Source organism: Numida meleagris, chromosome 11, assembly GCF_002078875.1.
Source record: "Numida meleagris isolate 19003 breed g44 Domestic line chromosome 11, NumMel1.0, whole genome shotgun sequence".
NCBI classification, from domain to species: Eukaryota; Metazoa; Chordata; class Aves; order Galliformes; family Numididae; genus Numida; species Numida meleagris.
The window spans coordinates 5,353,975-5,366,277 of NC_034419.1; the positions used below are offsets into that span (position 1 = coordinate 5,353,975).

General features: G+C 46.2%; 1 protein-coding gene across 4 annotated transcripts in view; it reads right to left on the reverse strand.

The window, feature by feature from the left end:
* Positions 1-6,493, reverse strand: part of IQSEC1 (IQ motif and Sec7 domain 1) — a 323,384-nt gene extending 316,891 nt beyond the window's left edge. The window contains exon 1 of one of the 4 annotated variants that reach the window (XM_021409295.1): positions 5,930-6,490. In XM_021409295.1, coding sequence (XP_021264970.1) covers positions 5,930-6,195 — 266 coding nt within the window. In that variant the 5' untranslated portion in view covers positions 6,196-6,490. Of the gene's footprint in view, positions 1-5,929 lie in introns of all 4 variants that reach the window. The other 3 variants (XM_021409294.1, XM_021409292.1, XM_021409298.1) reach the window with 3 other exon arrangements.

Here is a 12,303-nt window from a genome sequence, read left to right on the forward strand (position 1 = left end):
ATGAGAAATTCAGAGTAATCAGCATGCTGCTGGTGAACTATGTATACAGAGAGCATCATGTAGAGGCTTGTTTTGGAGCCAGGTTTTCTGGAAGAGGTTCTTGATCCATGTATTTTACCCACAGTAGTTACAGCAGCTCTCATTTGCTTGCTGAAAACATAGGATCCATGACCATACCCAAATATTTTCCACAAGCATATGTTTGGAAATGCATTTCTATTTCCTTGGCAATGAATTCTTAAGGAAGAACATTAAAGCATTAACGAGCATGAAATAGCGCTTGGTTCTTGAAGTTCCAAACACAAGAATACTGAAATTAGGAAGCTCACAAGTTGTGTTCTGTGTCAGCAGAAAAGAAGGGTTCATTAGAGAATATTTTCAGATTCACTGGGAACTGATTGTTTAGGTCTGGTCTGCTTTAAGAGAGACAATTTACTTCACTTCAAGTTTGGAAACCATATTTAAACTCAGTACTCAATAGGATGGGTTACCTTCTGCTGCATTTCTCAGAGTAAAATTTGCTCTGTCAAAATAGAATGCACTGTTGCTTCTTTCTCCAAACACCATATTTTTGATCTCTCCACTGATTTCCAGGAATTTTCTTGATACCAGCACCCTGTTTTGTCATCACTTTTTGCTCCCTCCTCATCCCCTTTTCAACTTGTTTTATTAGTCATAGTACACATCTGCAGTCAAATTATTTTTCTTATCATTTTGCTTAACATTTAGCAGATGTTAAGTAAAAGAATTTGCCAATTTTTTTAACAGAAACAAAATAATTTAGTTATGTTAGCAAGTTGTTGTCTTATTACACACCTTCACAGTATCGAGTTCCCACTGTCTGCCAGAACAACAAATGTGTTTTAAGAGATACTCACTCATCTGCTGCGTACAAATAACACTAATGTTGAAACACATGCTTCAAGAGCAAAAGCACTTCCTTCAGCATCAAATCCTTACTCTCACAATTAGTGGCCATACCGTTCAGTGACGTACCGATGACAAAACGAACAAAATGGTTCTCAGTTATTTGAAAATGTAAGTTCAAGTTCTGCCCAACCCCAGACTTACATCATCCTTATCTGACATGGGACTCATAAAGAATATATAACATATAGTCACAGTAAAATGTTTGTTTTGGATACAGACTATGCTTTCCACTTAAAAGTAAGATATTTTTCATGAGCAAAATAAGCTGAACAGGTAGAAGTGCAATTTGTAGTAATAATTTGCACTTCTACTGTAGGCTTCTTTCAGCAGGACTATCAGTCACAAATCACACTTCCCTTCTCAGCTGATTGAAAAAGAGCTGCACAAAAGTATCTCGTGTACATTTCCTTCTGACAAGAAGGCAGAGAAAGTAAGATCTTGCCCAAACATGAGCACACTTTAACAGATGTCAGATACCTCTACTTTAATTAAAGCAAACAAAAATAAGCTTCCATCCAAAAGCAGCACAAGTCCTGAAACATGATTTACGTCATATGAACAGTCTGTCTCAGCAGAGAACATCTCTGGAGGCAAAAAAGTCAGGCTGGTCTCTACACTAATGCAATCTTTGGCTTCCTGCTGAGACTGTGCGCAGGGGTAGCGCTCACTGCCAACAGCGACATGCAAAGTCACAAGCTCCTTTTATGTAAGCCATAAAGCAGCCTTCACCAAGCGCCACAAAGACAGTGCCCACTTACTAGATTGCACTGAGCACACCTCAGCTCAGATTGAGAGCATCTTCTAAATGCTGGGGACTTCTCAATGCTCTGGATTGTGACTATTTCTCCCCAGAAAACAAAGCCAGTTTTAAATTCATTTAAAAATAAATCAGTCAAGACAGGTACAGAATTTAGCCCGAGTTGCAAATAACAGAACTCTGAGATTGTTCGACCTTAACAGACAATTCCTTCTATACCTCCTCCCCAAATAAAAAGAGCTTTCTCACGGTAAAAAGCAGTAAAGAATTTAGTTTGGTTAGGTTTAGCAAAAACATCACTCCCCAAGCTGGTAACACGCCAGCTGGTTTCCACATATTTACATTAAGAGGTGCATTACAAAAGTTGGTGTACTGAACATTTCTTCCTTACACTGAGGATCTGAAATTTAGAAGTTTTCGGTGTTTTATCAAACATTAAATGAAATGGACTAATTGCAAGTTAGGCTTATGCAACTTAATTAGTTAAATATCTACTGTTATACTTAACACACTGATTCACTACATTTAACAAAGCTTTGCAATCAACTAATTATCCTCAATTATACTTGTAGATTTAAGTTTAAGGTTGATTCACACTCAGCAAATTAGTACAAAATTAAGTGAAACACCACTCTAACTTTTTTTGGTATACAATCTTCCTTGCAAGACAGTGAGTGCATCTGCTAACCCATCCCATGCACTTGCCTTCTACAACCAGCAATGTGCACAACAAAAACACCCTTTCTACTCTGGCTCTGTTTTTGGAGGGACAACAGACTATTTTTACTTTCTTTTTGGACGTTTTCTTTTTCCTTCCAGAAATCTATTACTGTGCTCACTAACAGTAATAGAACACAACAATTACTCCTTGCTCCATAAGATCAAGGTAAAAAGTTTCTACAAATCCGCCAACTTCTCCAAATTATTTAATCTGATTTCTGCTATATTCTTCCCACCAAGAAAAATGGAAAGTTTCAAGGCTCGTGTAACATTTCTTTGCTGTCACAAATTAGCTACCATTTGGTAATATGAAGCTCCTATCTTGACACTGCGGTGTCAGTGAGCAACACCTGCTTTACACAAGTTGAACTCTGGAGACAGGAGTCTAAACTCTTTAGGAAAAACTACTTAAGCCCTAAGGTACAAATTCTATAGATGACTTCCCAGAGGCATGGATTTCATCCTAGAAGTACTGATTTTGTGAAGCATTTGGTAAAGAGAATCCCAGTTTCCTTTACAAAGGATTCCAGCCGCTCTAGTTTTGAAGCACTGATCAGTGCTGGCACCTGGGCACAAAGCAGCCCTGCAGCCTCAGGGGTGAACACGAGCCTGTAGATCAGCGAATGAGGAGGACACGCCACATCACATGCTGCCTTTCTCCTGACACAGTAGTCATCCAAAGCAAGCATTATCCACATTTGATATTGAACTGTTACAGAACTTCAGCAAAGAAGGGATCCTCATTCCCCACCTAAAAATATGCAAGGTGCACGTAACATTTAACTCTGAAGAAACTGAGATTTTTCCTCCCTGAATGGGAAGCTACACACAGCCAGAACCTGCAGGTTAAGTTTTCAGAAAGCAAAGATAACAGTAGGACTGGAAGAAGGCCTTAAAACAAGGGCATGTTCTATTTTCCAAGTTGGAGACTTCCTCCAGTTTCTGCATCCAGATATTAAGTTGATCTGAAGCTGGCTTGTTGCACCTGCTCCCAGCCAGGTAGCCGGAGCCACAGCAGCTACTGCCACAACCCCAACCCATGCAGCTGGGGAGCCCTCAGTTGTGATCCCCCTATACAGCGATGATGCATAGTGTCCTGGAGAAGGGGCCAGGCTCATTCCATACAAAATAAAGAGGGAAGATGACAAATCAGGGGGAAGAGGGGACAGGATTCCTGATGGGAAGGAGGCCCTGAAGATCTGACTCCCCCTGGACATGCGGACAGGCCAAAGAGTCCAGGACCAGACACAGCAGGCTGTCTCCCAGCTTCCTCGCTAAGCCCCACAGGGTATGCCTCACAGCAATACATCTCTGCCATAAATATCCCAGATTAATTCTGATCCCAGCATCAAATCCACTTAAGAGACTTAAAAGCCTCCAAGTCCTCAGAGCTGCCTGCCCAAAAAGGGCTCTGCAAATGAGTCTTGGGCTGGTGGAGATGAGACATGTTATCAAACAAGGCAAGCCATTTGTACAATTTTAGTAATGTCGTTTGTGAGAGACAAATGGGACGAGATAGCTGAGTTGACATCTTGTACTAACTGCACGGCCACAAGAAATCCTCGATACCAGGAATGAGTGCATGGGGTAGGATTTGTGTGAATATTCTCTGTACATTTCCATGAATTTATGTTTTATAAATTGGTACTCCACATGTATTTCCTGGAAATAGCTCTTCCTGCTTATATTGAGGACTGGTTGTTAAACGACAGCATATGTTCTCCAGCGTGTTTAAGGAGCTACTTGCTTAGCTTGCCTGGAGACATCTCTATGAAAAAGAAGCCTGAAAGGACCACTCCAGCATCACTAGAACACCCCTCGCTGTTAACACAGACAGCAGGGAAGGAGCTGGGGGTGGGGTTGCTTCCCTCCCTCTCTGTCACACCGAGCGGGTGAAAGGCATTTGGGAACAGGAACACGCAGAGGGGGCAGTGGGTGACTCGCGACCCTTACCCCACCTCCTTCAACACCCCCAGCAGTACAATAAGAAAACATGAGTTCAGGGCACCACAATTTCGGGACTCTGTAGGCAGAGACGCTTCGTCCCACAACTGGCCCGGGAAGACCACACATGGAGGGAGCAAACCACCCGCAGGTGTGGGGCAGCATTTCCTGGGCTCCCCGAGTGGCACGCTCCCGTCCGGGCCTCCTGAAGGACGCCTGCAGGCAGCCGAGCCGCGAGGGAGCCCCTGCCTCATGCCGTGCCCCAGGTACCCCGGGCAGCGGAGGAAAGCAGACGGGAGTCCCTGAGCCGGGCATCTCCTCGAGGGGCCGCACCTCGCCCCTCGGCGCACCGGGACAGGCAGCCTCGGGGGGCAGCAGGGCTGGCCCGGCACGGAGATGGGAGCCGGGAGAAGGCGCGCACCGCTGCGGGGCGGCTCCGGCACAATCCCGGCCTGTGCCCAAGAGCTTATTTGTAAACATGGGGAACTCGAGTGTACCGCAGCACAAGTAGCTCTTTGTGCTGTATCAGAGCAGTGAAGTGGGCTCTTAATATGATGCATGCTTTTCCCACTCAATTCAAGTAAAACTAAGTCTTAAAATACTTTTCCATCAGTAGAAACGAGGCGGGTAAACGCTCCGACTTCAGTTATCGCTATTCTCGAATTCCTGTTACTTAAGAATCGCACGCAATTAAGCAGCTTTCTGCACACTGTAAAGGAGCACACGATTAATTACAGATTATAGAGTCCGCACGTTAGACGCAAACGTTGGGAGCAAACGTGTATCTGAAAGCGGCGAGTCCGCGTTTGGATGAGTCAGTTCGCGCAGTGGCGAGCTGCCAGGGTCTGCTGACCCCTTCTCCGGGTCACTTTCGTTAGCGGCGAGAGCGCGGCCGCTGCGCGCTGCCCGGAGCGCTGGGAGGCGCGGTGGCCCCGTGCCCGGCCGGCGGGGAGCCGGCACCGCCCGCCCGGGGAGCGCAGGCAGGTCCGGGGGCTCCCGCCCGTATGCCCGGGGGGCAGCGGCTTCCCGAGGGGCCGAGGTGCTGAAAGGGCCGGGAACAGGCCCTAGGAAGAAGGGCAGGCTTGTCCCATTTCTCCCAACGCCCCGTTAGCGCTGCGAAGGTGGAGTGCCCGGGGACATCCCTAGAAGCGCGCGGGGCTGCCGGGGCCCCGGCGGCAGAGAGAGCCATAGAGAAACCTACAGGCGCAGCGGGCAGAGAAACCTGCGTGGGGGAGCCCCGGGCGTACTACCGCAGCTCAGACCCTGGGGACAAGCTCTCCTCGGAATCCCGACCGGAGCGCCGGTGAAGCGCTGGCATCCAGATGGGAGAGGAGCCGAGGGACCAGGCTGAGGCCGCCCCTGCCCGGCGAGGACCCCCTCCTTCGCGGCGAGCTGCCCGCTGAGCCGAGCCGCACAGGGCTCCCTCCTAGGCGCACGCTGTAGGGGAGTTGCGCTCTTCTCAGAGCTTGTACGCGGGACGGCCTTAGGAAACCGAAGGCAGGAGACGAACGAGACGGAAAGCCCCACCAGAGAAACACCCTCCTCGAAAAAGGGCACGCAAACCCGGGAGCCGCTTACTTTTCGTGCTTTGCGTTTTCCTGGATGGCGCTCAGCACCCCCGGGTACGCAGGGGGGACGCCCTGCTGGAGCCTGCATGTGGCCAGGTGCCGGTGATGCTCATCCTGGAGACAGGCATTTTCATGGTACAACTTGGCCACTTGCTGCTCTAGCTCGTCTATCCTCCGCTTCTGCTTCTCCAGCAGCTCCTGCTGCGTCTCAATAATCTTGTTCAGCTCCTTCAGATACTCCGCCGCCTTGCTAGGGTTCTCCGCCGGGCTCTCCATGGCCTCCCCACACCTCTCACCCTCGGAGAAGCAGGTGGGGGGCGCAGGTGCCGACCAGCCCGCTCCGCTGGGAACTTAAGCGAGAGGGAAGAAATAAATAACCCGCCGGAAACCAGCCCCCTCGCCAGCTCTGCTCTTCCCCTCCTAGAGCAGTCGCTGCCCAGGCGAGCGTAGGAGCGGCGCGTAGCGGCTCCTAGTCCGAGCCGCCATTGCTGGTGTTCGGCTTCCCGATACCGAGCGAGGGCAGAGCCGGCGGGGACCGCGAACACCGAGCCGCCGGCCGGAACCACCGCCGGAGCTGCGCGGAGCCCCGCCGCCACCGTGCTGCTGCTGGCGCACGGGCGCTGTCCCGCCCCGCCGGAGCCGCAGCCGGGTCAGCCCGTCGCCAGGCAGCGCCCGCGCCCCCGCGGAGCTCGCAGCCGGGCATGGGAGCCCGCAACCCGCCCTGCGCTGCGGCTCCTCGCCGGCTCCGGTCGCTCCCGCGCCGAAGCCCGCCCGCCTCAGCCGCGGGAGCCGCCGCTGTCGGGGATGCGCTTTAAGTAGCCGGGCTGCCTCCTGCGGGGGGCCGGCGGCTAAGCGGAGCGGCGCGTCCCTGGGCGGCCCGCTGCAGCCTTCCGCGGGCGCGCTGGGCGCCGCCGCCCTTCCCCGCGTTTAGGGGGCCGATCCCGGAGATCGGTGGGGGGGAAGAGCTCCGGGAACGGTGCGGGCGCAGCCCGGCGGACAGGGGAACCCTTAGCCCCTTCTGTCCTGGTCTACGGGCTGGGCGGGCGTGCTGTGCCCCTGGGTCCGGGAAGAAGCACGCTGTGCAGGGAGGCAGGCGGGGTAGGGCAGCCATGCGGGGATTCCGCTCTGCGCGACCTGATTTCAGAGCGAAGATTTTCCCTAGCACACCTGGGAAACGATTATTTATTGTATAAATGGCATCAGGGTGTTGGCTCCCTCGGAGCCGGGAGCTCTCCAGCACTACGCTCGGAGTCAGACTCGTGCTAACTGCTGCGTAGCAGAGACCGCTGCCTTTCCGTCAGCAGCCCTGACATCTGAGACCTCTGTTGGTGAGATGCTGCTTCCCGTTAAGGTTGCATCAGGCCAAGAAAAGTTGCTGAGATTGGGGTCCTATATCATCCATGCACACGCACTGGGAACACTTAAGAAAACAGGGAATAGGAAAGGGAAACAGAAGGAGATACTGCAGGAAGAAGATAAAAAGGTGAATAAGTGCTTTTCTCACCCCTTCCTCTCCTTAGCTACTTAATATTTTTTTCATATTTTCTCTTTTCTCCACCTTTAAAGTTTTCAAGCTTTCAATTAGCATAATTTCCTTACAGCAGTTGTTGCTGCTGTCACAAATACACTAGTCCTTTCTTGGAAAGGCAGCTCTTCCTAGCATTGCCAGGATGCGTTGCTTTGGGAGTGCAGCTGATGCAGAAGGCTGAAGGAGTGGGAGACTCACAGCAGCCCTACTGAGAGGCTGGAGACTGGGCTCTCCACATCCCTCCTTGGAAGGAGGGGCTGAAGTTCTTAGAATGGAATTCTAGACGAAGACATTTGTCACGATCCCTACCCCAACAGCTTACTGAAGAGGGGAGGAGAAGCCTCAAGGTGAGGAGATTCATCTAGCCATTTTCATATCCGTTCTGCTCTTTAGGTAGAAAGAAGTTATCCTCAGAACTGTTACTTTTGCTCTGGTTGTATGTGCAACCAAGGCCTGTTATCTGTGTCAACACGACTGAAGCACAGGGGGCTAATTCCACTTCTGCTGGGGATCACAGATTTGCAGAAAAGTCTTTAGCTACTACTTTAAGAGGCCAAGCTTCTTTTCTAATCAATCTCATCAGAATTTTTCATTATAATTGTTGAAAATATGAGTAATTACTTCTTCAGAATGTAACTGAAGAAGAATGGCTTGCCCTTTTTGGAAGGAAATGGTTATCACAACATCTCACTGAGGCACCCTGCATCATTTTATTTGTGGAAACCAGGATGCTTGTCAGGTGTAAATAAATAGAGCAAGGGAACTTATTTTTTAATATGCAAAATAAAATGCAAAGTAAGACACTCAAAACTCATTAATGTACACGAAAAGCTTATAAAGCATTTCACAAAAAGGAACACTGAAGCGAGCAGCAGCAGCAAGTACAGCTAGTCTTTCAAAGAGACACATCTTTTTGGATAGATAATCCTGAGTTCATGGGAATCATGCAATGTTGCTAAAGAGACACAGGCCATTTCAAATTATTGCTTTCCTTCCTTTACAGGAGAAAAACCAAATACAATTACGCCATGTAGGAACTGAGGTATCTTGTTCAGTGGCTTACAATCTTGCTAGATGAGCAAAGTAAGAAACAATACAAGGGCTGCTCTTAAAGTAATGCCCCCTATTTTACTACTTTGGCCCATGATGTCAGAGGTGGATATTGGTGGTTTGGTAGTAGAGGTTAAACCTTCCCACCAATATTCCATCACATTTTGTTGCCATGTAACATATAGCAGCAGAGGGCAGTCTAAGTGGTGTCTGATGGGGAAGCGCATATGAAGTAAGGAGGCATGAAGGAATTTTCTCCACAAGGAAAAAATGGCACCCATGGTCATTCATCAGTGCTTTCTAAACACTTATGGGGACCAAACAGCGGATGCTGGCACAGTGAGGTGGTGGCTGGTGCGTTTCAGCAGTGATGACAGTGGGTTACCTCCACTGGTGCAGATGTTTATGAGCATGGCATACAGGCTCTTGTTCACGGTTGACAGAAGTGCAGAGCTTATGGCAGTGACTATGTTGAAAAACAGCATTTTGTACCTGCTCTTTTAAATAGCATTATTGTATTATTTACGTCTATTGTAGCTTCCACTGCAATAAATAGAAGGCATTACTCTCAGAGCGATCTACATAACTTCTGAAGGGTCTAGTTTCAGCTTTGGGGTCTTTGTCTGGTTCATTTTGGATGGTTTCAGAGGGTTCTTTTAAGAGGACATTGCTAGGTTTTCCACTTCTCAGGAGTGGACTAACTTAACAAATAAATGAACTTCACCTGTGCAACACAATAGAAAGTGCAACAATGACGACAGAACAGCAAGATCCCAGGCCACAGAAAGCAAGGACTCATTCAAACACAACAGCCATGGGCACAGAAATAGAGGGAAAGAATCTGCTTACCTTCAGAAGACCTCAGATATACAAAGATCTCCCCTGGGATATCTTTGCCTCCACTGCCAACCCTTAAATGAGGTCTGGGATGGGGTGGATCCTGGCTCCACCCATTCCAGTCACTCAGTGCACTGCATGCACCTGAGCTCTTCTGGGTCGGCCCTGCCTTCCCACCAGGTGCTCCATCACTGGTTCAAGCCATCACAAGTAGCTCAATTACTTATGCTTTCCCATAGATAACGTAGAAAGAATCAAACTTACTAGAAATGTTCTACCAGGAAACTGTAGGTTAGACTGAAAAATATGTACAGTAAGCCCTCAGAGACATGTTTGGGTTTGCACCTGGCTTTTCCTAGATCATGTTACTGGTGTGTTTTGCATGTTGCTTGAGAAAGAGAAAGGAGTACTCTGTGCCCAAGGGGATTGTTTCTGTGAGCCTCCAAACACATGCATGCTTCATCACCCTTCATAAATTAGCAAGAAGAGTGTAAACTTAGAAAACAAGCATATTCATAAAATCAGTAATATATTCAATCTCTATCTGCGTGTGAGACAGATCATGAAAACAGATACAGCTTGTTCAGATTTGCTCAGAAAATTGAGTGATATCAAGCCTAAATTTTTGAATAGGAAATTACCAAAATTGTGTTCTTATTACGTGCTAACATCTTATCTTAGACTGTCAGTTTTTATAAGGTAAATAGTACATGGTTAATTTTTGCCAGGGAAAGTGTCAAGGAAGATTTAAATATTAAAGGAAATGTTTCTCATTCAGTAAGTAGAATCCTCTTACTGATTTATTACTAGCAATAAATAAATATCCCATCTCACTTTAGAGAATCCTTAAGATGATCGTAAATTTCTATTGTCTCAGATCTTATTGCCTGGTGAATTTGATACACTGTAGAGTACAGTTTATGAATGTTGTTGGGTCATTAGTTCCAATGTCTGATCCAAAGCCTGATCACAGTTCAAAAAGAGCCTTGCCTGCAGAACTGAAAGGTGCCTGGCTTAATGTCCTCCATATATTTTTATGCATCCAGCAGAGAACAGGTACGTTTGTTTGCCTATCCACTTCTGCAAATCTGGCCCTTATTGGCACTTGCTACATGTCTAAATTGGATGTTTTGTCAGTTTCAGGATTATTGTACTGTGCTAAAATTAAGCTATATTGCTACCATTCCAAAAGTTTTTTGGTATGGCTAATAATGTGATTAGTGAACACAAAGCCAGATAACTTAATTTCTTCAAAGTAAGATATTTCCAGGGAAAAGCATTTCAAATATATTTTTCATGTAAAATTAATTAGGCCAGTGTAATACAAAAGACATGGACCCAGAAGTCATGCAGTTATTTGCACTCGATCTTAACTCTCCCTTTGATCTCTTAAAAAATTCAATTGGACACTGCTTCTTTCTTGTTCACTTCTTCTACTCTGTCACTTCCTTCACTCCTTCCTTGTTTTTGCTTTGTTGTATTTGGAGATTTAACATAATATCAATGTTTACAGGGCTGTTAGATTTTAAATGTAGGTACAGACCTCATTCCTACCGTGTGCCTAAAGTCTACCCTCTTTTCATGTGTCCTAATAACACAGGACATATATGTTCCTTATCATGTAACAGCATACTCACCGCATCGCCAGGAGCACTCGTTCATGTTCTGTGGGCTGACAGTGGGAAATCAGCTGAGTGATGTGAGAAAAATCAACGTTGTTTGTAGCCTGTTTGCTGCATGCTCCAGGCTCCCTGGAGAAAGAAAGCAATAGAAATTACACTGCTGACCTGTACTGTTGTCCCAGTAGGCCAAATGCTTGCTGTGGGACTGCTATCTGACCCTAAGGTACTGTTTAACTATTAAAAAAAAAAAAAAGAGCAGCATTAAAGACTTGAAGTCTTTTAGGAGCTATGGTGTTTCTGGCTTGTTCTCTACCCTCCCCTGGTCAGGTGTAACCCAGTTTTAAAACTGACATTTTATTATCAGTGTATCTGACTTCTTTCAAGCACTAAGCTTCTTTACACCTTTTCCTATCACATATTTTTCATGCAATAATCTCTTGTAAAATCTGATCAAATTGCCTTTTAACTGTTGCACAGACAAATAGCATGTATTGAGACTCACATTTAAGCAATTCAGCCCCTCTTCTAGAGGAAAGAATGGTCAATCCTGAAGTATTCTGTACTTTATTCTAGCATACTTACATTGCCACTTAGAATTTGTACAGCTATGCCATGAAAGCACTTGAACAATTAGGCTATGTTTCTACCCAGACAAGCTAAGCATGATAAAATGACAAACTGTATTTTAAGGCACATGCACAAGATAGTAGAAAGTACAATTTTAACTTTGAATTCTAATTCTGAATGTAATAATCATTTCTGTTTGTATGAATTGTCTTTTCATTTACTTGTAAAATAAAGGCTAAATTGACTCTTCTGGTTTATGTATCCTGATCTTGAAGTTTGCCTGCTGTTTGGTCCAGAGCTGATTCATTTTAGTACCTATCTTTAACCAAGTCTTTAACTCTTATGAGCATTTCATGGAAATATTTCCTTTGTATTTTTGTTAGTTTCTATGAATTCTCTCTATATATCTTGTTTTTAGTAAGCAATATCAGGGATTGTTAGCAGTAAAAAAAGTTTCTTGTTATATAGACTCTTTGGGAAATGACTGTCTTTGCGTCATGTAGAATAAAAAACAGTTAACATAAGGTATCAAACAACACCAATATAAGCATGTGGGATCAACTAACAAGCTATCTTGCTTTGATGAAAGAGGAAAAAATCAAGGATAGGCTTATAAAGGAAAGAGTATGGTGTTTAAAAAGGTGGTTCAGTTTTTCTTGTAGATTATGATGTGTCAGAAACATCAAGTGCAAGACTTATTGTGTGCTGGGAGACAAGTGTGCTGAGACTCTGGGCTGTGGGACAAATACCACATTCTAGCAAGGTAAGGGGAATACAGTC